At 36.5% G+C, this 26,289-nt stretch overlaps 1 protein-coding gene across 3 annotated transcripts in view; it reads left to right on the top strand.

Annotated features, from left to right (window-relative positions):
- Window positions 1–26,289, top strand: part of STK40 (serine/threonine kinase 40) — a 57,022-nt gene that overhangs the window by 7,216 nt on the left and 23,517 nt on the right. For 2 of the 3 annotated variants that reach the window (XM_012545893.3, XM_031962158.1), the window contains exons 2-6: window positions 17,153–17,272; window positions 19,655–19,740; window positions 20,057–20,200; window positions 23,063–23,290; window positions 24,115–24,167. In XM_012545893.3, coding sequence (XP_012401347.1) covers window positions 17,161–17,272; window positions 19,655–19,740; window positions 20,057–20,200; window positions 23,063–23,290; window positions 24,115–24,167 — 623 coding nt within the window. In that variant the 5' untranslated portion in view covers window positions 17,153–17,160. Of the gene's footprint in view, window positions 1–14,684; window positions 14,817–17,152; window positions 17,273–19,654; window positions 19,741–20,056; window positions 20,201–23,062; window positions 23,291–24,114; window positions 24,168–26,289 lie in introns of those variants that run through there. The other variant, XM_031962159.1, reaches the window with a different exon arrangement.

Below are 26,289 nucleotides of genomic sequence, written 5' to 3'. Positions count from 1 at the left end.
TCCCATATTAGCCATGTTGCAGGAAAAAACACGAAAAATAGAGACCGTGAAAAGGGTAGCTTCAATTTGCATTGAGTTAATCAGTTCGATAGATAGTTTTCATCATGAGTCTTTGAAATTATCTTGGATCAGTGTCTTGGTTGGAGTGGCTAAGTCTTTCACAATTGATCAATCTTTCAATGTTATTATTTGTATACAGTGTTCTTGTTCTGCACACTTCACTTTGCATCAGTTTATATAGGTCTTCCCGGATGTTTTCTGAAAGCATCCTGCTTAACATTTTTTATAGCATAATAGTATTCTATCACATCGTACACTACAACCTGTTTGGTCATTTCCCTATTGATGGGCATTCCCAATTCTTCGCCATCACAAAAAGAATTGCTATAAATATTTTTGTATAAATAAGGCCTTTTCCCTTTTCTTTGATTTCTTTGGAACATATACTTAGTAGAGGTATCTTTGGATCAGTGAGCATGCTGAGTTTTATAACCCTTTGGGCGTGGTTCCAAATTGTTTTCCCAAATGCTTGGATTGGTTCACAATTCCACCAGTAGTACATTAATGTCTCAATTTTTCCACATTCTTTCCAATATTTTTTCATTTTTTTCTGTCATGTTAGCCAATCTGATAAATGCAAGGTGGTACATCAAGTTTGTTTTAATTTGCATTTCTCTTTATCAGTAGTGATTTAGAACATTTTTTCATGTGACTATTGGCAGCTTTGTTTTCTCCATCTGAAAATTGCCTATTCATAACCTTTGACTATTTATCAAATGGGGAATGGCTCTTATTTTTATGAATTTGGCTCCATTCCCTATCTATTTAAGAAAGGAGTACTTTATTAGAAAAATTTATTGCAAAATGCTTTTCCCTCAGTTTCCTGTTTTCATTCTAATTTTGGATGCATAAGTTTTGTGCAAAAACGTTTCAACTTCATGTAATCAAAATTATCGATAACAATTTTGTTTTCCCTGTAGTCTTCTCTCTCTTATTTTGTCATAAGTTTTAAAAGTACATTTTCCCATTTCCCTCTTAATTTATTTATGATACCACCCTTTGTCTAAATTTTAATATAATCTGCTTGTGCCTTTGGAGTACTTTGAAAAATCAGGCTGATCTTTGGCAAGGTTGGCAAATTTATCCATTTTGACCTTACTTTGATATACAATTTGAGATATTTAGTCTTTGCCTAGATTCTGCCAAACTGCTTTCCAGTTTTCTAAGCAATTTTTGTCATATGGTGAGTACTTATCCCCAAAGCTTGGATCTTTGGGTTTATCAAATATTAAAGATTAGATTATTTCTATTTATTGTGTACCTAATTTATTCCATTGTTCTACTTCTATGCCTTAACTCAGTACTAGATTGTTTTGATGAGCACTGCTTTGTAATAGAGTTTGAAATCTGGTACTGCTGGGCCATTTTCCTTCACACTGTTTTTATTGATTCCCTTAATATTCTTGACCTTCTGTTTTTCCAGATAAATTTGATTGTTTTTTTCTTTATATAAAATAATCTTTGGAGTTTGTTGGCATTGAAGAAGTAAATTAACTTAGATAGACTTATCGGTTTTATTGTATTGGCTTGGCCTACCATGAGTAATTAATATTTCTCCAGTTGTTTCAATCTCTTTTAGTTTGTGTGAGATAATAGTATAATTATATTTAGGAACTATCATTCCTGGATTTATCTTGGTATGAGAGTCCCGAGTATTTTATATTGTTTCCCACTACTTAAATGGAATTTCTCTTCCTAGTTCTTCCTTCTGAATTTTATTGGTCATATATAAAAATCTGATAATTTATATGATATGTATGATTTATGTGATGATTTCTTTTGTGTCCTGCAGTGTTGCTAAAGTTCATTGTTGCAGCTGTTTTTTGGTTAATTCTATAGGGTTCTCTAACTATACCATCATATTCTCTGAAAACAGTGATAGTTTTATTTCCTCATTGCTTGTTATTATTCCTTTCTATTTGCTTACTGCTATTGCTAACAGTTCTAGTACAATAATAAATAATTGTGATAATAATGGGCATCCTTGCTTCATCCCTGATCTTACTGTGAAGACTTCAAGTTTGTCACTACTACAGATAACATTGCTCTTGGTTTTAGATAGATACTAATCACTTTAAGAAAGACTTCACTGATTTCTATATATATGTTTTTAATAAGAATGAATGTTTATGACTTATGTTTTTATTATTGATATGGTCAATTATGCTAATAGTTTTCCTAATATAGAATCAGCCTTGCAGTCTCATATACATCTCACCTCATCATAAATATATTCTTTGTGAAATATTGTTGTAACCTCCTTACCTAAAAATTTAAAATTTTGTATTATTCAATAAGGAAATTGAACTATAGTTTTCTTTCACTGTTTTGCTCTGCCTGGTTTAGATGTCAAAACTATATATTGATTTGATAGAACTCTTATTTATTTTTTCAAATAGTTTATATAGTATTGGAATTAATTGTTCCTTAAATATTTGGTTAAATTCACTTGTGAATCCATCTGGTCGTGGAGATTTTTCTTAGGGAGTTCATTGAGGTTCTGTTCAATTTCTTTTTCTAAGAGAATATTATTTAAATATTCTATTTCCTTTTCTGTTAATCTGAGGAGTTTTATCTTTTTTCTAAGTATGTATCCATTTCATTTAGATTGTCTGTTTTACTGTCATGTAATTAGGCAAAATAACTCCTTAATTAGATTATTTAGTTTCCAACAAACTTTTAATCTCTGCTTCCACAGCCCTTTATTAAATGTAATTTTTATTGCATTGTGGTTTGAAAGGGTGCAATAATTCTGCTTTTCTGCATTTCATTGTGAGGTTTTTGTGTTTTCATACATGATCAATATTTTAGGTTGTTTAATTTTTTTTATTAAAACTTTTTAATTTTCAAAAGATATGCATAGATAATTTTTCAACATTAACCCTTGCAAAACCTTGTTCCAGTTTTTCCGTACCTCCCCCCTCCCCTCCCCTAGATAGCAAATAATCCAGTATATGTTAAACATGGTAAAAATAAATGTTAAATCCAGTATATGCATATATATTTATACAATTATTTTGCTGCACAAGAAAAATCAAATCAAAAAGAGGGAAAAAATAAGAAAGAAAATAAATGCAAACAACAAAAGTGAAAATGCTAGCTTGTGATCCACACTAAATTCCCACAGTCCTCTCTCTGGGTTTAGATGGCTCTCTTCATCACAAGATCTCTGGCACTGGCCTGATTCAATTCATTGTTGAGAGCCACATCCATCAGAATTAATCATCATATAGTCTTGTTGCTGTGTATAATGATCTCCTGGTTCTTCTCATTTCACTTAGCATCAGTTCATATAAGTCTCTCCAGGTCTCTCTGAAATCGTCCTGCTGGTTGTTTCTTATAGAACTATAGTATTCCATAACATTCATGTACCATAATTTATTTAGCCATTCTCCAACTGATGTGGATCCACTCAGTTTCCAGTTTCTTGCCACTACAAAAAGCTGCCACAAACATTTTTGCACAATACATAGTGAGTTTTTTGAAGACATCATGTACAGCTGAGAAAAAATGTATATATACTCTTTCCTGTTTCGATTTTAATTTTTTTCAGAGGTATATCATATCTAACTTTTCTAAGATTATACTTATCTCCTTGACTTCTTTCTCGTTTATTTTATGATTAGATTTATTTAGTACCAAGAGAGGAAAGTTGAGGTCCTCCACTATTATGATTTTACTGTTTACTCATGTAATTCATTTAACTTTTTCTGTAAGCATTTGGATGTTATGCTATTTGATACATCTATGTTTAGTATTGGTGTTATTTCATTGTCTATGATTCCTTTTAGTAAGATGTAGATTCCCTGCTTATCCCCTTTAATCAAGTGTTACTACTGTTGCACAGTCATGATCATGATGATCATTATTCCTGCCATTTTCACATCAGTTAAAGTGTAATAGATTCTACTCCAGTCTCATTGTAACTCTATGTGTGTGAGTGTCTGTTTCAGATATGTTTCTTGTAAACAACATATTGTCAGATTCTGATTTTTTTTTTTTGATCCATTCTATATCATCTGCTTCCATTTTATGGGTGAATTCATCTTATTCACAGTCACAGTTATGATTAGTAACTGTGTATTTTCCTCCATCCTCTTCTTTTTTATTCTTCACATTCTCTGTACCTTTAAAGTCTGTTTTGCTTCTGAGTACTATCTTGTATTATTTATGCGGGGGTGTGTGTGTGTGTGTGTGTGTGTGTGTGTGTTAATTATCACACACACACATGCTTTTTCTTCTCCCCTTCGATTTTCCTACTAGGTAAAATAGAATTTTATTATCAATTGAGTGTTGTACATGCACACACGTGTGTATGTGTTTTCCTCTTTGAACCAATTTAAATGTGAGGTTCAAATATCGCCCACCATCCCCATCTTTTCCTCCACTGTAAAAGTTTGCTTCCTTTATGTGAGATAATTTTCCTTATTCTTCCTCACCCTTCCTCCTTTTCCAAGGGTATCCCTTTTTTAATCTATCCATTTTTTAATATTTAATATTCTAATACAATAAACTCACTCTGTGCCCTCTTTCTAATTGCTTTAAAAATGATAAAAATTCATAGAAATTACATGTATCATTTTCTCATTATAGAAAGGCAAACCTTATTGAGTTCTGTATGCTTTTTCTTTCATTTTTATCTTTTTATGTTTCTCTTGTGTCTTGTATTTATTTGAAAATCAGATTTTTTGTTCATTCCTGTCTTATCATGAGGAATTCTTGAAAGTCCTCTATTTTGTTTAATATCTTTTTTCCCCTTGAAGGATTATATTTAGTTTTTGCTAGATAGATTACTCTTGGTTGTAATCCCAGTTCTTTTACCTTTCAGAATGTCAAATTCCAAGCCCTCCACTCATTTAATGTGGTAGCTGCCAAGTCTTGTTTGTCTGATTGTGGCTCGATAGTATTTCAAGAGTTTCTTTATGGCTACTTAAAGTATTTTCTCTTGGACTTAAGTTCTGGAATTTGGTTATACTATTCCTGGGAAATTTCATTTGGGGATTTCTTTCAAGTGATAATTGGTGGATTCTTTCCATTTCTCTGTTAACTTCTAGTTCTAATATTAGAGTACTTTCCTTCATAATTTCTTGAAATACAATGTCTAGGCTCTTTCTTTGATCATCGTTTTTTAAAAATAGTCTAATAATTCTTAAATTATCTATCCTCAATCTAGTTTCTAAGTCACCTTTTTTTTCCTCCAGTGAGGTATTTCACATTCCTCTGGGTTGTTGATTTTTTTTTTTCATTCATTTGACTTTGTTTTGTTTCTTGATGTCTCTTGGATGGATTCACAAGATTCCATTAAATTAGATTAGATTCTATTAAACTAGATCCATTTTATTCCATTTGATTCTTGCCCAGTTCTAATTTTGAAGGAATTATTTTCATTGAGCTGCTTGCTATTCCTGCCACTACTACCTGGCCCCCACCACTTGTATTTCCTGGACTCTGAGCTAGCATCTATCTACCCCTGGGTCACAGATCTGTCTTTCTAGCCTCCTAAGTTGTCTTGGCCTGGAAGAATGTCTCACTCTGACCTTTTATTGGCTCTACCACTCCAGAATTTGACTAAGTTGTTTGTAAGAAAAATTTTAAAATCACATTATTGATTTCATTTTTTAAAGTTCTGTATTATGCTAATTCATAGCCACTTTTTGAGGTAGCCAGAATAAGATTCTTCCACACATGATCTCAAAAATTGAGTATTTGTATGCAAAAATCATTCTGCAAAGCATTTTATTCAATTGCTTAAAAGCCAGGAGGATGTTGTCTAATACTTACAGGAGGAAACAGGCAGGACTCCTGGGTTCTATTTCTGACTGTCCTGTCCACTTCCTACTTGTGAGTCACTTCCTTTGTTTCTGTTACAGGTATTCTCCCCATTACATAGCTATGAAAGTGAGGTTTCGTGGAGGTTGGGTTTATCTTAGGCTTATCAAGCATTAAAGAAATAAGTATAGTCCTTTTGAGTAAAATGATATTTATAAAATGATGCAGATCATTTTATGGCAAAATGAAGGTTTCAGATCCTTTTGCACTTTTTCATAAATAAACACTTTACTTTTACTCTTTTTTTCTGGAAAATTAAAAATGTCATTACATACAGAGGTTATGTTATAATCCTTGAATATGAATATCTAACCTAACTGAAGCAAATTAAAGGGGTACTAAACTCATGCCAGAGAAACTATCCTTAAGCAATCCTAATAATTCTGAAGTGGCTTTCTTGTAAGGCCAGTTGATTATTAACTTGTTCTCTGGGTGGCTTCCCTTGATGTAGGATCTGAAAAATTGAACTTCTCTGAGTTGGAAGCTAGTCTATAAAGGATCATCTTTTGAAATAACATTGATTTCCCAGAGAATTTCACCACTTAAAATTTTTAGGCTTTGTATGTTTCAGGGATTTTTTCTTGGGTTTAATCAGCTTCACTTAATAAAAGTTGACATTCATATAGCACTTTAGGATTTGCACAGTCCTTATTACAGATTCTTATTTGAACATTACAATGGTACTCTGAGGTTTACAAAAGGTGGTAGTATCCCATTTTATAGTTGAGCAACTTAGGCTCAGTGAAATTTGGTGACTTCCCTAAGGTTATATATTTAAATTTAAATCCTATGATCAATTCTGATAAGATGAGCCAAATCAGTTCCATTTGTTCAGTAATGAATAGAACCCAGCTACACCCAGCGAAAGAACTCTGGGAAATGAGTGTGAACCCACTACATAGCATTTCCAATCCCTCTGTTTTTATCTGCTTGTGTTTTTTATTTCCTCCTCAAGTTAATTTTACATTATTTCAAAGTCCTATTATTCTTGTGTAGCAAAATAACTGTATAGGTATGTAACATTGTATTTTAAATATACTTTAACATATTTAACATGTGTTGGTCTACCTGCCATCTGGGGAGGGGGTAGGGAAAAGAAAGGGAAGGGTTGGAACAGAAGGTTTTGCAAAAGGGTCAATGTTGAAAAATTACCCATGCACATATCTTGTAAATAAAAATTTATAATTAAAAAAAGAAGAAGAAGAAAAATTTAAATCCTAGTTTTCCAGACTCCAAGTCTAGCCCTGAGTCTTTTTCTCATGTGCCACACTTTGGAATTGTGTATTGATTAACTAATCTGCATTTGATCTTCAACATACAGCTAAAGTGTTTTCCAAGCCCTAAAATATTCTCTTTCTCTTATTTTTATTGATACCTTTTTTTTTTGTCACATTTCTGGATTTTTTTTTTTTCCATTTTTAAAAAAATTTTTTATTATAGCTTTTTATTTACAAGATATATGCATGGGTAATTTTTCAGTATTGACTCTTGCAAAACCTTCTGTTCCAACTTTTCCCTTCCTTCCCCCCACCCCCTTCCCTAGATGGCAGGTAGACCAACACATGTTAAATATGTAAAAGTATATGTTAAACACAATATATGTATACATAGCCATACAATTATTTTGCCGCACAAGAAAAATCAGACTTAGAAATAAGGTAAAAATAACCTGAGAAGGAAATAAAAAATGCAAGTGGACAAAAACAGAAGGAGTGGAAATGCTATGTTGTGGGTCACATTTCTAAATATATTCTTTCCCCTCCCCACTCCTTATCCCAGAAGCCATCTCTTGTAGCAAAGCAATTCACAAAATTACCCAACACATTCTTTATGTCTAACATAACAGTATATGTGATACTCTATATACTCATAGTCACTCATTTCTATAATGAAGAGAGAAAGATGCATTTCTCAGCTGTTCTCCAGAAGCAAGCTTGCAAATATTTTCTCTTGGTAATGAAATTTCAGTGAGAAAACTAAACAAAACAATAGCAACTCATGAGAAGGTCTTTCTTCTATAAAATATGTTTGTATTCTTTCTTTTGTACTCTTGAAGATGAAAGCCCCAGTCTTTTTTTGGCTTGACCCTATTTTTTACTGTTATAATAGGAATAAATGTAAAGACCAGGACTTAGATTTTAAAAAATCGATTAGCCACAATTGTATTTAGTCACATATATAAAAAAAGACTTGGGGGGGGGGGTTAGTTGACAATAAATTCAGTATAAGCCAACAATATAGCTGCTATTTTAAAAAAAATATACTGCAGCTTACTCTGAATTAATAGAAATGTAGTGACTAACTTGAGTGGTAATAATTCATTATTCTTCACTGATTAGTTCACTTCTGGAATCTTATATTCAGTTCTGGCTACTTTAGGATAGTAACAGACCAGACTGGATAAAGGAAAAAGAATGGCCAAGGGTTGTTTTTTGGGAGGGAGGAAGGAACCAGTTGTTTTCTATTAGGAAAGATACATACATGTATTAAATAATATAAAAAGTACATGCAAGGTGATTTTTTTAAAATTATTTTTAAAATTTTGATTTTGTATTACCACCTTCCCCCTGCATCCCTTCTAAATCTTCCCACAAAGAGTTATACCTTAGAAGAATTTTTTTCCAAAAGGGAGAAAAATTCAGCAAAACCAATCAACACATTAAAAAAAATTTTACATTATACATAATATTCCACACATTTGGACCCCCCCACTTATATAAAAGTCAGATACACACACATATATAAATGTGTGTGATATATACAGGTATGCATATATAACATTTAATTTTTAGTTTTTTGTTTAATGCAAACAAAAAATTTTAACATTCTTTAAAAAAAAATGTTGTTTCAAATTCTTTCTCCCCTTCCCCTCCCTATCTTTGAGAAGGCAACCAGTTGGGTGTAAATTATATATGTGCAGTTATGAAAAACATTTCCTTCTTAAGCATGTTGCAAAAGAAGTCACAGACCAGAAACCCTAAGAATAATAACTTTTTTTTTTTAAAGTTAACTCCCAGTCTGCATTCAGACTCTACCAGATCTTTTTCTAGAAGTTGATAGCATCATGAGCCCTTTGAAATTGTCTTGGATTATATTACCAAGAAGAGCTAAATCATTCATACATCATTGTATGATTTTGCCATTACTGTATATAATGTTCTCCTGGTTCTACTCATTTCACTCAGAATCAGTTTTTGTAAACCTTCTTAGGTTTTTCTGAAAGATTCCTGCTCATCATTTTTTTCTTTCTGGGGGGCAGGGGGTGATTTGTCCAGTTTATTAAGTATCTACCATTAAGGTACTAAATTGAATAATATAATCCATAATTCCATTACCTAGATGACACAAAGAAATACATTTTCTATGCACTGGGGAAGCAGAATGACTCATTCAATCAAACATGCTTCTTTTTTTTTAATAATAAATTTTTATTTTCAAATACATGCAAAGATAGTTTTCAACATTCACCCTTGCAAAATCTTGTGTTATAAATTTTTCTCCCTCCCTTCTCCTACCCCCTCCCCTAAACAGCAAGTAATCCAATATGTGTTAAACATGTGTAATTCTTATGTACATATTTCCACATTAATCATGCTGCACAAGAAAAATCAGATCAGAAGTGGGGGAGGGACAAAAAATAAACAAACAACAGAAAAGGTGAAAGACTATATTGTGATCCACATTCAGCCCCCATAGTCCTCCCTCTGCATGCAGATGGCTCTCTCCAACACGAGTCTATTAGAATTGGCCTGAGTCACCTCTCTGTTAAAAAAACAACCTCCAGAAAAAAAATGGATGTTCATCCACATAATCAACACATGATTGTTGTATTGATCAACACAATAATCTTCTTGTTGCTGTGAACAATATTCTCTTGGTTCTACTCACTTAGCGTCAGTTCATGTAAGTCTCTCCAGGTCTCTCTAAAATCATCCTGCTGGTCATTTCTTATAGAATAATAATATTTCATAACATTCATATCCCATAACTTATTCAGCCATTTCCCACCTGATGGGCATCCACTCACTTTCCAATTTCTTGCCACTACAAAAAGGGCTGCTAAAACATTTTTGTACACGTGGATCCTTTCCCCTTTTTCATGCTCTCTTTGGGATACAGACTCAGTAGAAACATGCTAGATCAAAAGATACGCAGTTTAGTCCTTTGGGTATAGTTCCAGATTGCTCTCCAGAAGCTGAATCATTTCACAACTCTACCTACAATGTATCAGTGTCCCAGTTTTCTCTTATCCCCTCCAACATTTATCATTTATCTTTTTCCTGTCATTTTAGCCAATCTGAGAGATGTGTAGTGGGTCATTTGCATTTCTCTCTAATCAATAGTGATTTAGAGGATTTTTTTCCCATGTGACTAGAAATAGTTTTAATTTCTTTGTCTGAAAATTGTCTGTTCATATCCTTTGACCATTTATCAATTGGAGAATGGCTTGTATTTTTATAAATTTGAGTCAATTCGTTATATATTTTAGAAATGAAGCCTTTATCAGAGCCCTTGGATATAAAATTTTTTCCTCAGTTTTCTGCTTCCTTTCTAATATTATCTGCATTGGTTTTGTTTATACAAAAACTTTAACTTAATGTAATCAAAATTACCCATTTTGCATTTCATACTGTATTCTAGTTCTTCCTTGGCCATAAATTCTTCCTTCTCCACAGATCTGAGACAGACTATCCTTTGTTCTTCTGTTTTACTTATACATCACCTTTTATATCTAAATCATGAACCCATGATTAGATTTCCATCTTATATATACCCTAGTACAGGGTATTAGGTGTTGGTCAGTACTTAATTTCTGCCATATTATTTTCCAGTTTTCCCAGCAATTTTTGTCAAATACTGAGTTCCCATCCCAGAAGCTAGTGTCCTATGGGTTTATCAAACACTAGATTACAACACTCATTGACTATTATATCCTATAAACCTAACCTATTCCATTGATCATTTGCTCTATTTCTTAGCCAGTACCAAATAGTTTTGATGACCGCTGCTTTATAAGGTATTTTGAGATCTTCATTATGCATGGTTATTTTGAAAGAGAGTCCATTGACAGCTGGGAAGATCAGGAAAGGACTCAGGTAGAGGTCTGGTGGCCCTTGAGCCAATCTTTGAAACAAACTAGGAATTGTAAGAAGCAGAGATGGGATAAGGTGTGAATTCCGGACATGCAGCGAGATGCAATGTTATATGTGAGAAAAAATATTAAGGCCAGTTTGATTGGGCCACAGAGTATGTGACAAATAATATGTAATAAAGTTGAAATGGGAGTTTGGGCCAGGTACGAAAGATATTTGGTTTTCACTGCAAAGATCACATCACCTGAAGAAGAAGGCTCCCATGAGATGATGGTTGACATCGTCTTTTATGGTTTTCAGAGTACCTCATATCTGTTAGCTCATTTGATTTTCCCATTAGTCCTCTGAAGCAGGGAATATAGATATTAATTCCATTTGACAGGGAATCTTCAGGGAGAAATTCATCTCAAAAATAAAAAGACAGAACAAAATCACTGGATGTAGAATCAGAATTTTTATGGAAAAGTGTTTACATTCTCCATATTACACTCTGAAAACTCTGTCACTAGACCTCGTACAGTTAATCTGTGAAAAACAATAATAGGATTAGGTCTAAGCATGAGCCCTATAGAAGTTACTTCTTCTATCTGTGGAAAAAAACTTCTTTTGGGACACATTCATGCATATAAAAAGTCATATTTCTCATACTGGTAGAAGATATCTTGGAGTGTACCAATTGCAAACCAGCGGATAACTACATCCCAACTAAAATTTCAATTTATACAAAGTCATGAGAAAATATTTCTAACTTTAGTGCTTTGTGTAGTGGAAGGCTAAGTTAAGTCTTAAAAGATCCTTTCTGGAAATCTGTTTTTTTGTGTTCATACTCAATGTCTAATCAGGCCATTCTGTTTATTTATTCCATCCTACTTTAAGTGAGTCTTCAATCTATAAGAGAATTCCTGGTTTGGAGAAAAGAGGACTGCATCTCTGCTGTAGGCAGGCCATGGCAGAAGTGGTGTCTCTTCCTCCAAAGGAGGAAAGGGGTAGGCTGGGACCCTGGGAAGAGTCGGAATCTGGGAAGATTTCATTTAGGAAGTCGCTTGAGCAGAATCTTGGAGAAGAATTTTAACAGTGAGACTTATTTTCTGGAGTACAAGAATGGGAAGCAGCCTGATAGTTTCCTTTTGTTGGAATATATAGTACATAAAGAAAAAATATAAAACAGGATTAAAAATGTACATTTCAGGTAGATTGTGGAGGACTTTAAATGCCAGGTTGGAGAACTGCCATTTTATCCTAGAAAGACAATAAAGAGCTAGTGGAAGGTTTTTGGGTTTTTGTTGGTTTTTTTTTTTTAATTTCTCAATAGTATTTTATTTTTTCAAATATATGTAAAGATAGTTTTCATTATTCGTTTTTATAAAACTTTTGTGTGCCAAATTTTTCTTCCTCCTATCTAACCCCCTCCCCAAAACAGCAGGAAATCTGATACGGGTTAAATTCATTCATTTCTTTTAAATATTTCCACATTTTTGTCATGTCTTGGAAGAAAAATAAGATCAAAGGGGGGTGGGGACTGTGAGAGAGGGGAAAAAACAAACAACTAAAGTGAAAATATTCTGCTTCAGTCCACATTGAATCTCCATGATATCTCTGGATGTGGATGTCATTTTTCATCCCAAATATACTGAAATTGCCTTAAATCACTGAATTGTTGAGAAGAGCCAAGTCGTCATATAATCTTGTTCTTGCTGGAACCACGCTGACTTCATTTAGCACTAGTAAGTCTTTCCAGGTTTTTTAAATCAACTTGCTCATCATTTCTTATAGAACAATATTACATTACATTCATATGTCAGTTCCTTGCTACTACAAAAAGAGCTGTTACAAATAATTTTGCATATGTGGGTTTTTTCCCCTTTTTTATGATCTCTTTGGGATACAGACCCAGTAGAGACGCTGCTGGATCAAAGGATATGTACAGTTTGATAGCCCTTTGGGCATAGTTAGTAGAAGTTTTTAGAAAAGGAGCAATGATTATCAGCTCTGTTTATTCAGAAGATTAATTTGATAGCTCTATGAAGGACTAGGAGAGAAGAGAGACTGATAGTATTAGGTTATATCACTAAATCTTAAATGTAATATATTTCCATGTATTATTACTTAAGAGTTCAGGTATATTCATTTTAACTCCCCAACTAGATCATAAAGTCTGAAGCAAGGGGACTGTGTCTTCCACTTCCTTTGCATTTCCTCCCTATCAGTTCCACCACACCCAACCAGACCTAACACAGTGGTGAGATCTTAATAAATGCTGCACTTGTCCCAGGTGGGAGATCTTTGCCCAAAGTCCCTTGCCTTTGAGAGCCTTCCCGATGGTAACCCTAAGACAAAGAATGGATTGTCTTTGGAGAAGTCCTTTCTTGGGCAAAGAGCTTTGTGAGTATTATGCCCTGGCCTCTTTTGAAGGTCAGTCAGTCACGTTGTGCTATGCTCTACTGCATTGAGCCCACTGTAGAGCAGGAATTTCTTTTTTTCTGAGCTAGAATGTCACAGCTGATGACAAATTGATCCACCAGGAGTCCCTGAGGGAAAAGAGATTGTTTGGAGGCCTGTGCACTTGTGTAACTCCCCAGTTTGAGAGCTCTACTTTCAACTTTCTGACTTCCCTTGTTTTTCTTGTGTTAATGGCAGCACCTCTGAGGATGGATTGGCCTTGTTTAAGGTGACAAAGACCCTTCCCAGCTAACTTCTGTAATCTCTGTCAGTCAGTCACATTAGGAGTGTTCTCAGAGGTAAAGTATCTGGGAGGGAGTCTTGACTCCTAGAATGAGAGTAGAACGCCTTTCTTGGGGAGGATAAGGAGGGACTGAGTCACATGCTAAGTAAGGGAGGACAGTCAGCTTATGTCATTACATTACAGGAGCCTTCTGACCTTTACCAAGCCGAGACCAGCTGTTTGAGTTAAGTGCACAGCTCCATTATCCTGGACTCCGTATTCTACAGAAAAAAAGCTTGGACCTTTGGTGGCAGTAGTGGTTTTGAATCATGTCAGTTCCCAAATGCTTCTGGCATTGTCTATTTTGTCTGGAGATTCCCATCTTGGTCCAGCTATATTCAAATTAGGTTTACCCCCTAGCAATCTGTCGAAATCTATGGACCCCTTCTCAGAATAATGTTTATATGCATAAAATACTGAGGATTACAAAGAAAACCAATTATATTGAAATAAAAGATGCCATTTTTTCCCCTCCCGATTTGGCATAACCTAGATTGAAACTCACTGATCTATAATAATTTTTGGTTAGAGTAATGCTTTTTTCTTTATTTTTTATTATAAATTTAACAATCTCCAGCTAATACAAATGTTTCAATACAAATGAAAAGAAGAGAGAATTATATGTAAAAATCATTGCTTCTAATTTTTTGAAAATATTAATTTTAACAAAGGAGTAATATTACTCTCACTGCCCTTTTCTGAACTTTTTCTCTGAATTATTTTACATATTTTGTTGGTATCATAATGGTGTTCTGGCTGCCATTACCTCAAGATCCCTGTGATGGCCTCTGTCACCTGTTTTTTTTGTTTGTTTGTTTGTTTGTTTGTTTTTCCCCAAAAGCACCATTTCCAGAGTACATGTGGATAAAATTATTTAAGAAATGGGGTAACTGCTACAGCTCCCAAGAGGAGAAGATGATATATTCCTGTGTTTCCCTTTGATTTCCCCACCCTTCATTATTGCCTCACTAAGCCATGCCAGACCCCAATAGAGTTCATTCCTAGCAGCCAAATAAGAGGACAGCAGAAGAGGGAGAAGAGACATTTGTTACTTCTCAGCCAGAAAGCATTGACGTCCCTGTGCACCAGCAGTAAGCTACAGCACAGACTTGGTGAGGAACTGCAAATAGATATAGCCCCTACCCCTAATTTTAGATTGGCTGGCTCATTCTAGTCCTGGCAGGGAAGACTCCTTTAGGAGATGTGGGCGGACACACACACACACACACACACACACACACACACACTGTCACTGCCTTACCAGGGACTCTGTGTAATCTTGAAAGAAGACTTCAGAGGCACTACTGGGAATATTGCCCACAGAAATCTCTCTGTACCCTGTTCTTAAGTGGCAAATGTAGGAATAATATGTGTTCCCAGTGGTGATAGACTCTCCCTTGGACATATTTCTTAGGCTGCTGAAGTGATGATGCAATGCCTACAAGTAAATTTCAAAGGTTAGAATTAGTATGCAGCAGTCTATTCTTGTCTTGTCTCAAGAGGCTTTTCCCCAAGCCCTAGTTTCTACAAACAGATCGCAACAGGTGCAGTGAGCCTCGGAGATGCTGAGTGTCCCCTTCCTCCTGGCAGCAAGCGCTGGTTTGCATTCAGCCTCTTCATAGGATGCCTGGCTTTGCCTGAATTAAAGTGGGACTGACAAGACCTGAGGAGAGGGAGCCCCTAGGGCAGGCCTGGCCTCTGATTTTTCTCTCTGTTACCGGGCTTCCTGCTGCCCATACTTTTAAACAGATTTCCTGTTCTGTTATTGTCACTGAGTCCCAGTGGCCTTGGATAGGGGGTGGGGAGGTGAAGTCAAAGGTACAGTGTGTGGCAGCAAGATTGGCGGGGCTGTTCCCACTCATCTCTGTTGAAACAGTTCTCATCAAACTGTTGTCTAGACAGTGTTGTGTAGAAAAGGCAGCATATGCACAGATGTACCAGGGCTTCTGTGGGAGTCTCCATGGAGAAGAATAATTCCTGTTTCTGGGCCTAGTGAACCCTATTAGTACTAATTGTCTAAGGCAGGAGGGCGAGTGAAATGTCTTAAAAACAGTGACCTAACCGGTTTTATTTTATTTAAATTATTTCATTATTTATGGTGGGTAGGGAGAGTAACCCATCTCTGTCTGTGGTGAATGTGTCTGAGGAATTCATAGGTAGCTACTGATCAATGCCCACGATGGGCAGCAAGGCATGAAACCCATCTTAGGCCACTGGGAAATCAGTGTTGTCTTTGGCCGATGTAGAATACCTTAGATTTCTCTGTAACATTTTAAAGGTGGACAGGTTCATTTTACAAGTGAAAAACTTAGTCTCTGAAGAATGGAGTAAGACGACCAGGGCCACAGCTGAGACTTAGAATGCCAGGATGCCAGGCTCTTGCGTCCTGGGTTGTCATGAAGCCTTATTGGGGGGAGAGGGATCAGGAGGGAGGTGCTGTCTTTGTGCTCATTTTAGGGATGAGGAAGCTGAAGTTGGTTAAGTATTAGTTAAATGGCTTGCCCCAGAGTCTGAGGCCAGATCTTAGGCTCCCCAACTGTAGGCTCTTCTGCCTATCCACTGTATCACCTAGCTGCCTCCTAGCGCCACCTAGCTGCCTCCATTTCAAAAGATTGGTGGTCTCCATATTCAAGTGAGTTTTTGTTGTTATAATTTACCCATGAACAGAAATGACTACCCAGGCAACTGAAAGAACCCAGATTAGGGTTCAGACTTAATGTATACTGACTGATACTAGTTTAGCCATATCCTTAACTTTTTAATTCTCAAGTTAATTTTCTAAGTGCATGATTTTAGTGGAGTGAAGTAAATATATTTTTTAAATGTTGAATTCTCTAGTTGGAGGCCTTTTATGAATATCATGAATATGAATATCCAGATATTGACCTGTGAATTCAGGCAAATTAAGGATATGGGTACTAATTGCTGCTAATAGTAGTGATAAAAAATAGTCAGAGCTCAGGTTTATATGATAATTTGCAATTTATAGAGTGCTTTCCCCACAACAGTCCAATGAGATAGAGGGAACAAATGTTATCCTTTTTTTTTTTTTTTTACAAGGATTAGGACTCATGAGCAATATATAACATGTAAATGTTGGCACTGGGACTGGGCTAACGTCTTCTGACTCCCAGAGCTGGGTACTTGTTGCCTTCAGCATCTGCAGAAATTGCCTTCATTGCATGTCAGACACCTGGTTTCATTCAGTAGATGCTGCTTTTCCTATCTCTGTGGCCAGAGTCTTCCTTTCTGACTTGCCAGGCATCTTTAGACCTCAGTTAATCTGGTAATCAAAGAGCTTTTGCTTCTTGTCAGTGAGATTTGTCTCTGTGTAAAAGGAAGAGGAGGTGGCTTCCTGATGCAATTCCAAGGCAGAGGCTTGTGTTATCCCCAAGGCTGGGGAATGAGCTGACTTAGTCATTGGGGGGATCTCTTCTTTCTCTTCCAGAGCTGAGGATGAAGCGGAGAGCATCAGACAGAGGAGCTGGGGAAACGTCTGCTCGAGCAAAAGCTCTTGGAAGTAGCATTTCTGGGAATAATGCAAAGAGAGCTGGGCCATTTATCTTAGGTAAGTCACACTTGTTTTCTCAGTTGTCTAAAAGCAAGCTGGCTTACAACCTGTTCTATGTGCTGACTGAATGGAATAACAAGATAGTAGCAAAATTACAATATGAACTCAAATTCAGACCAGGTGGATTCAGTCACATAATTATCAGGGCTCGTATATTAAACTAAAGGTTGTTTATTAATTTTTTTTATTATTTCTCAGGGGAATTGTAAAGTATTAAATTAGCAGATATTTGAAACTGAATACCTTCAGGTGTGCCCACATGTGTTTATGGGTATATGTGTTTGCTGATTTTGTCTCTTTCTTTGGAGGAGAAAAGGCATTTTTCCCTGAAAATTACAGCTTTTCCTCCTCCACTCTCTCCAGTCCAACCCAGTTGGGATATAGAACAGGTATACTTGCTTTATTTTTACCATGAGATCAAGTCATACCTAGTTTGGAATCCATCTGAGAGACCCCTGTCCTGTAGGTGGTACCTAAATAGTGCACAATTAATTCTAGAAAGGTGTTGATGTAACTCCCAATAACCTATAGAATTTGGCTGACAGTTTCTGAATAAGAGCACTTGGTGGTATCAGCATACCTGAGAAAAGATACTAACAAAATGAAGAGAAACTAGGATATGTGGGATGGTGGACTGGCTGACTGGGTTTAACATTCTGGGATTTGCAGTTGAGTTGCCAAGTGTTGGCTGTCACATTGATAAAAATTAATATTAAGTTTCTATTGTGTGCCAGGCTCTGTGCCACACACTGAACCCCTGTCGACAGGAGCTAACTGAATTAGGCAAGCAGGTCTTAGGAAACTCTGCCCTCACATGGAGGGGCAGAGATCAGGTGTGTGCTAGATTACATGACACAACACCCTTCGGCATGTGGACTTGTCAGTGGTACAAGAACGGTGAGTCATGAAATCTTAGAGGCTTCTAGAAGGGTATCATTTAATCCCTTCCCTACTTGAAAAAGGGATCTCCATGGACCCAGAGGAGTGCTGCAAGTATACCGTTTGTATGTAAGAAGCTTCTTCTTATAGATATGATACTGTTCAAGAAGACTTTAAAACCCCATTGATTAGGTTGTTTTTAGGAATGGCACAGTTTATAGAAAGTTTGCCCATTGTCAACTTTTAGGCTTGTCTAAGTAAGAGTTGATATAGAGACTGAATGTGGGTCAAAGCATAGTATTTTCACCTTTTTTTGTTTACTTTTTCTTTTTTTTGGTCTTTCCCTTTTTTTCTGATTTTTTCTTTCACAGCATAACTTATATAGAAATATATTTAAAAGGATTGTACACATTTAACTTGTCAGTTTGCTTGCTTATCTTGGGAAGGGAGACAGAAAAAATTTAGAACTCCAAATCTTACAAAAACGAATGTTGAAAACTACCTTTAGTGGGAAAACTGGGACATTGATTCATTGTTGGTGGAGTTGTGAACGAATCCAACCATTTTGGAAGTAGTTTGGAACTATGCTCAAAGTTACTCAAACTGTGCATGACCTTTGATCCAGTGGTTACTACTGATTATATCCCAAAGAGATTATAAAGAAGGAAAGGACCTAGTATGTGACAATGTTTGTGGCAGCCCTTTTTAGTGGTAGAAAATGGAAACTGAATGGATGTCCATCAGTTGGAGAATGCTAGAATAAATTGTGGTATATGAATATGGAATATTCTGTTCTGTATAGAAATAACAGGATGATTTCAGAAAGGCCTGAGAGACTTTACAAACTGATGCTAAGTGAATATAGTAGGACAGGAGATCATTATACTTCAACAACAATACTAGATGATGACCAGTCCTGATGGATCAGGCATCCTCAAGCAGATCAACCAAATCATTTCTAATGGAGCAGTAATGAACTGAACTAGCTATACAGAAAAAGAACTCTGGAGATGACTAAAACCACTACATTAATTCCAGTCCTATATTTATGCACACCTGCATCTTTGATTTCTTCACAAGCTAATTGTACAATAATTCAGAGTCTGATTCTTTTGTACAGCATAACTATTATGTAGTCATGTATACTTATTGTATCTAAGTTATATTTAATATATTTAACTTCTACTGTCATCCTGCATTTTAGGAGGGTTGGTGGGTAAGAGGTGAAATTGGAACAAGAGGTTTGACAATTGTTAATGCTTAAATTACATGTATATATATCCTGTAAATTAAGCTATTAAATAAAAAAAAAAAAAAAAAAAAAAAAAATACCTTTACATGTATTTCAAAAATTAAAATACTATTGGGAAGGTAATAAGAGTGGGGGTGGCTGACCAGAGAGGTCCCTGGTAGCTCTACATCATCTTAATGATGGTAAGGCATTAAGACATTAGGCAAAACCCCTAAAATGCAAACAGATCTATTCTCTTCTGCCCTCAGGTCCTCGATTAGGTAATTCTCCAGTGCCCAGTATTGTCCAATGTTTGGCAAGGAAAGATGGGACAGATGACTTCTATCAGCTAAAGGTAGGTGGAAAAGAAGTCCTCAGTACTTCTGCTTTCTTGAAAGAACTGTGTGCCTTAAGGAGCTTCACACCAGTGTTGCTGTGACTCCATTTTTACCTTGAAGCAATTAGGTTCACACATTCTGTCTCTCTCTACAATTCTTGGTGAAGATGGATTTATATGTACATAAAATTAAAGAGCAGTCACGTTTGAGATGCCTGTTCAGTCTTCCATGTGCGTTAGAAGTGACATCTCCAATACTGCACTCTAGTCCTACCAGTCATTTTGTTTAAGGAACAAAAAATAAAATAAGGTTTTCTTTTCCTTTTCCCTAAAGATTTTGACCCTTGAAGAAAGGGGAGAACAAGGACTAGAGACCCAAGAGGAAAGGCAAGGCAAGATGCTTTTACATACAGAGTATTCTCTGCTTTCCCTTCTCCACACTCAGGATGGCGTTGTTCACCACCACGGGCTCTTTCAGGTAAAGGGCAGAAATGGGAATGCCTTGGGTCTGCAAGCGTCTTGCCACTTGTTGGGCTTGGCTTTGCATTCTGTTTTCCAATAGCTCTTCATATTAATTTTTTTAAAGAATTTTTTATTGCTGTCTGTTGTTTTTACATCACCTAATTCTTTTTCTCTGTATCCCATCCCCCTCCCCAGAGAGCCATTCCTCACAATGATATTTCCTATGCAGAACCACCCCAGTGAATCAGGGCTTCCTCGGGAGCTGAGGGAGGTTATTCAGAGGACATTGTTTACTGACTGTGACCCAGTGGTATTGGTCGTGATGATCAGCTCTAGCCAGAGTATAAACAGTGTACATTTTAAATGGTCATGATTTCTTTGAAAAGCAGCTTTTCTGGGCAAAGGGGAAAAGCCAGGAAGTCTCTTAAAGATACAAGGACTTTGGGGATAAATCTGAACTCTCTTCTCTAAAGTTGCCTTGACTTCTTAAGAAATGTAAGAAAAATCAGTAAAAGAAGAAGCTAGAAGACTTGCATATTACCTTAAAACAACCAGAAGTGGATTTTTTCCTTTAGGCATCTGTTGGATTCTCCATTCAGGCCTAATGGCCCTTCAGGCAGGAAACAGGTCGCTCAAGTTGAATTGTCTGGTTAGAAATCTTTTTGTAAATGTGCACATTAAAAATCTGTCCTTGAAGGGGCTTTTAACAGCTTTAAAATACAAGAGAAAAACTGTTCTTAGAAAAGAAATGAATTATCCTTTCTTACTAGGGACATTCTCCTACCTGTACTGTTAGGGATTGATTTTGGGGGGAATCTATCTAAAAGCATTAGCTGAAGGCAGAGTAGTGGCTACAAAAATTACTTCATTCCCAACATTCCCGTAATGTGTGATTAGGCATGGCTGGACTCATCAGTTTAGTCTAGAAGACTGAATAGTAGAAGTTGTCTCCAGGAGGCCTTTGTGTTTAGATTTGCCTTCAGAGACTCTGGCAGGTAACACAGAGTAGTAATAAGTAATCTGAAAGCTTTTCTCATCCAGGATGTATTGAGGATAGATTTATTTTGTTAACAACTTACAAAAGAAGACTAGGGTCTTTTTTTAAGTACTTGATTTAATCATTTTCATACATACTATTTTAAAAGACTAGAGAACTTTGATCATCAATCAATAAGTATTGAACATATCCTTCATAGCGGTCTCTGCACTTAGTGTTCTGGGTAATATAACATGAAAGATATGACCTCTGTTCTCAAAAATCCTAGAATCCAGCTGGGAAGATAAAGAAGATAAGAATACAGACAGTGCATGGTAGGCATCAGATGTTTGGTACAGACAGTAAGTGCTTCAGAAGATCTGAAAAAGAAGAGAAGACTCCTGAAGTGATGGAGAGATCGCTGGGGTTCTAGTTCCAGCCTTGTCACCAGACTGTCTTTGGGATCAAATTCGGCCAAGTCCCTTTGGCTTATTTATAAAGTAATAGTGTTGTATTAGATGACTTCTGAGCTCCTTTCTAACTGGCATTTGTGTGATTCTAAGGAATATTAGTGGTCTTAGAGTAACATGAGCCGAATAGCAGAGCACATTGTGGAAGAGAAGGGAGGAAGATGAAAGATCCAAAGTCTGTTTTGTTATCTGTCTTAGTTCAGCTTAAATTTTAAAGAAGAAAGGCCCTCAGTCCCTGAATAGGATTGAAAATGTTGGTAGAGCAGGTTATGGTTTTCAGCAAGATTGTGAAAATATATTTGAAATCCTAGGAGCTTCTCAGAACTGACTTCTACATAACTTTTATTGTCTTGTGGGATCAAAATTAACACTGCTACTTAGATATAATACAATAAACATGTATTAAAAGTACCTGAAATGTGCCAGCCACTGTGTTAAGCACTTAGGGCTACAAATAAGAAAGCCAGTCCCTGCCTAGGGGAATGATAGTATACCAAACTTAAAGAGGGTAGGGGGTGAAGATAATGCCAGAAGGTACTGGCTTGGGGACAAAATGAAGATGATGGTAGAATCAAAACCAAGTAGAGTTGCTGTGGGCAGATAAAAAAAAATTGCTGGGATTCTTGTTGCTCAGTAAAATGAGCCTTTGAGAAGAGGTCATTGCTCTGCCTTCCTATCAGAGTGTCAGAAGCAGTTGAGGGCACCGTTGAGGTGTGACGATCAAAGCTCAAGCAGTCTTCATGATGCTGAGTTGTTTGCTGGGGGGGGATATATGAAGATGATGATGTGGGTCAGAACCAAGCAGAAGGGCTGTCAGCCAGTGAAGAAGTGACTGGGATATTAAAAAGTGGTATAACAGGAAGAATGGACACCTCCATCTCCTCCTCCTAACACACACACACACACACACACACACACACCCATACCCAACAAAAACATAGCTTGTGAGAGAACAGTGAGGGGATCCTATCAGTCATCTGATGCTTTTGCTCTAAGCCTATGGCCTTGGTTCAGCTTTCTTTGATTCTGATAGAAACATGGAGCTTAATAAGCACTTGTTTGTGAATATAAGTCCTTCCATTTACAAATATGGCCACTTTTTTGGCTGTAGAATTTGGCAGTGTTTGAATATGCTTCCCTGAAACATCATGCCAATCCCTGGAACTAGCCTTGTTTGCTGGGTGTAGCTGCTGGCACATCAAAGATTAGGTAATGTTGACTGGCTCCATAATCAGTTTCAATCCCATAAGCATGTACTCCTCAGCCTCTCTTTCTTGTTCTTCTAAAAATGAGTGAGCTTGTTTTGGGGCTTATTGGCTTTTGTTTTTTTAAGTTTTCTGAACAACATCCCTGTTCTTTTATATATTATAATCCAGTGGGAAGCTTCACTACTAACAACTGTCTCAAAACCACTTGTTTCTTTTCCTCCTAGGATCGAGCTTGTGAAATTGTTGAGGATGTGGAATCTACCCGGATGATCAAGAAAATGAAAAAACGTATTTGTCTAGTCCTAGACTGCCTTTGTGCACATGACTTTAGTGACAAAACTGCAGATCTGATCAACCTTCAGCATTATGTCATAAAGGAAAAGCGACTCAGTGAAAGAGAGACAGTAGTTATATTCTATGATGTGGTCCGAGTGGTGGAAGCCTTGCATAAGGTGAGCAGCTGCTGAGCTGGACTGTTCTTTCTTCTCTAGACTATAGAGTATTTTCAAGTACTAGATAAAAGATGAAGATGGATGAGTCTCTTAGCTTTCTTAACAGACAGAATACTGTTAGTGAATCTTGGAAAATTTTTCTATCTTCTTAGCCACCTAAGTAGTGATAAAGGCTCAGCAGCTTCAAGAAAGATAATAGTAGAATTAAATGTAAACCAGGTTAAGAATAGTTGCACCTAAACACCACAGGAAGTATAGGTCTACATCATTCCAAAAATGAGTCACCAGAGAATTTGTTAAGGTCCGTGACTTTGAGTCCCTGATTGTCCTCTAAGCTCTCATCTCAGCTAGAGCTGTCCCCATCTGTCCTATTTCCCCTTTTATAAATCAGATAGCAATGTCATTTTATCCATAGTATTGGATATTGTGGATGTAGATGAACTAATGATGGCAGCATAGGGGTCAGTCTTCCTGTCTTGGCAGCTATCCATAAGCAAGAGAGGGTAGGGTGGGATATGATGAGAACTTTTTTTTTGCTAAAGTCCAGTTTCCTTCCCTCTTCAGTTAACAAAGTTACAGAATTCTTGGGTTCTCTGAGCATTGTACAGCAGATTGAGAACTGTAAAGCAAAGTATTTCTGAATTGGGAGAGAAGTTCCTGTCATTAGAGCTATCCGAGCAGCTGCTCTGTGACCAGCTTCTTTGGGGACATTTTAGGGTTTGTACCTTGGGCCTGGTGGCCCCTAAAGTTTTATGAGTCTTGAATTTATGATGTGTCTAAATAACCCAAATCCAAAATTGTATATTGTCAATTTTGTTTTTCAGAAAAATATTGTGCACAGAGACCTGAAACTTGGCAACATGGTGCTAAACAAAAGGTGAGTGACCTTTTTCATTGTCTCCTTAACCTTGAGATCGATTTTATATGATTTTATTATCAACAGCATACATTTTACAAGATCAATGTCAAGTCTAACAATTTGGGTTCAGAAACTTAATTTATCCAATATGAGAATGGTCAGGCAGTAACTTATGTGAAAAAGACTTGAGGAGGGGGAGGGGGAAAGTTAAGTTCAACTTCCTGAAAATCTAAAATGTGACATGGCAGCCAAGAGAACTAACAAAATCTTAGGCTGACTTCAAAGACAAATGGCTAGAACAAAGTAGTTATTAGCCCCAACACACTTTGCCCTGCCCTAGACCACATCTAGAAAATTACTTCCATTTTAGAAAAGATATTTAAAGCCTTATACCATTTCCACAGGATAATGAAATAGGACTAGAAATCATGTAATATACAAATACCAGTTGAATAAACAAGAGATGTTTAGCTTGGTAAAAAGAATGTGATCTTCAGTCTCCATAGTTCTTTCTCTGGGTGCAGATGATATTTTTCCATTCAAAGTTTATTGAATTTGCTTTGGATTACTGTATTGCTGAGAAGAGCTAAGTCTGTCATAGTTGATCATTACACAATCTTGCTATTACTGTGTACAATATTCTGGTTCTGCTCATTTCACTCAGCATCAGTTCATATAAGTCTTTCCAGGCTTTTCTGAAATCAGCCTGCTCATCATTTCTTATAGAACAATAACATTCTGTTATACTCATAACTTATTCAGCCATTCCCCAATTGATAAGCATTCACTCAGTTTCCATTCCTTGCCATTACAAAAAAAGCTGCTATAAATATTTTTGCACATGTGGGTCTTTTCCCCTCTTTTATGTTCTCTTAGGGACATAGACCCAATAGTGACAGTGTTGGATCAAAGGGTATGCACAGTTTGATAACCCTTTGGACATAGTTCCAAATTGCTCTCCAAAGGGGTTGGACTCCAACACCACCACCAACAATGCATTAGTGTCCCAGTTTTCCTATATCCTGTCATCTAAGTCAATCTGAGAATCAATTTGAGGTGGTATCTTAGGGTTGTTTTAATTTGCAGTTCTCTAGTCAAAACTGATTTAAAGCATTTTTTCATATGACTATAGAAGACTTCAATTTCTTTATCTAAAAATTGTCTATTTATATACTTTGACCATTTATCAACTGGCAAAAATCCTCTGCTTTCTTAAAGAGCCCCCAGTTCAAAGAACCCACTGCCCTGAGAATATTATCATGAATCAGTCTTGGCCCCTTTTATTTTCCCCACACAGGGATACCCTGTGTATGCATAGTCACAGTTCTCATCAGGGCACGGATACAATCCGAACTTGTTCTTTGAGGCTGTTGCTCCTTTCCAAATTACAGTAGGTACATCCCACCAAAGTTGGAAGGGGCTATAAGTACAGGCTCTAAAATGAGCAGCCTAAATGCAGAGGGGCTCAGCAGGGTGACCTGACACCAATGAGGTTTTCTTAAAGATTTCTCCAAAGTTACAGATCTGTGATCTTGAAAATACAGAGGCTTTAAAAAAAATGCAGTGAGAAATGCCAAGAATTACATTCTTTTATCTCTGTTGCTGTTGATCTGCCAGGAATCTCCTGGTTTTTCAAACCCAAAGATAATGACTCCAAGAAATGTTACCTGATGACCTTTCATCCCTGCTTGAAGAGGGAAGAAAAGGGACATGGCACGGAGATCAGTGGCAGTCTTGGCTCAAGCAAAAATACTTGCATCAAAGTAGTCTACCTTCTATGGTAACTGATAGTCTCACAATCTGATCCTGTTGTGAGGAACAGGAAGATCTGCGGAAGACAAGGGAGGCAATCATAGGATTGTCTTGATCTCCAGCTGACTAAAGAGTTAGCAATACCATAACATAAGGAGCAAAGAAGAGGGAAGGCAATAAGCATTTATTAAGTACCTACTGTGTACCAGGCACTGCCCTAAAGCACTTTACATATTGTGTCTTACTGGATCCCCACAACAGTTGCTTGCTGCTCCCAGTTGTTGATGTTTCCATTTTGTATTTGAGGAAACTGAGGGAAATAAGTTGAGTGACTTGTCTAGCTAATGTCTAAAGTAGATTTGAACCCATATCTTACTAACTCCAGACC

The sequence above is a fragment of the Sarcophilus harrisii genome, chromosome 3 (genome assembly GCF_902635505.1).
Source record: "Sarcophilus harrisii chromosome 3, mSarHar1.11, whole genome shotgun sequence".
In the NCBI taxonomy this organism is placed as follows: Eukaryota; Metazoa; Chordata; class Mammalia; order Dasyuromorphia; family Dasyuridae; genus Sarcophilus; species Sarcophilus harrisii.
The sequence above is the reverse complement of the archived record's forward strand: the minus strand, read 5'-3'. Positions and strand labels throughout refer to the sequence as shown.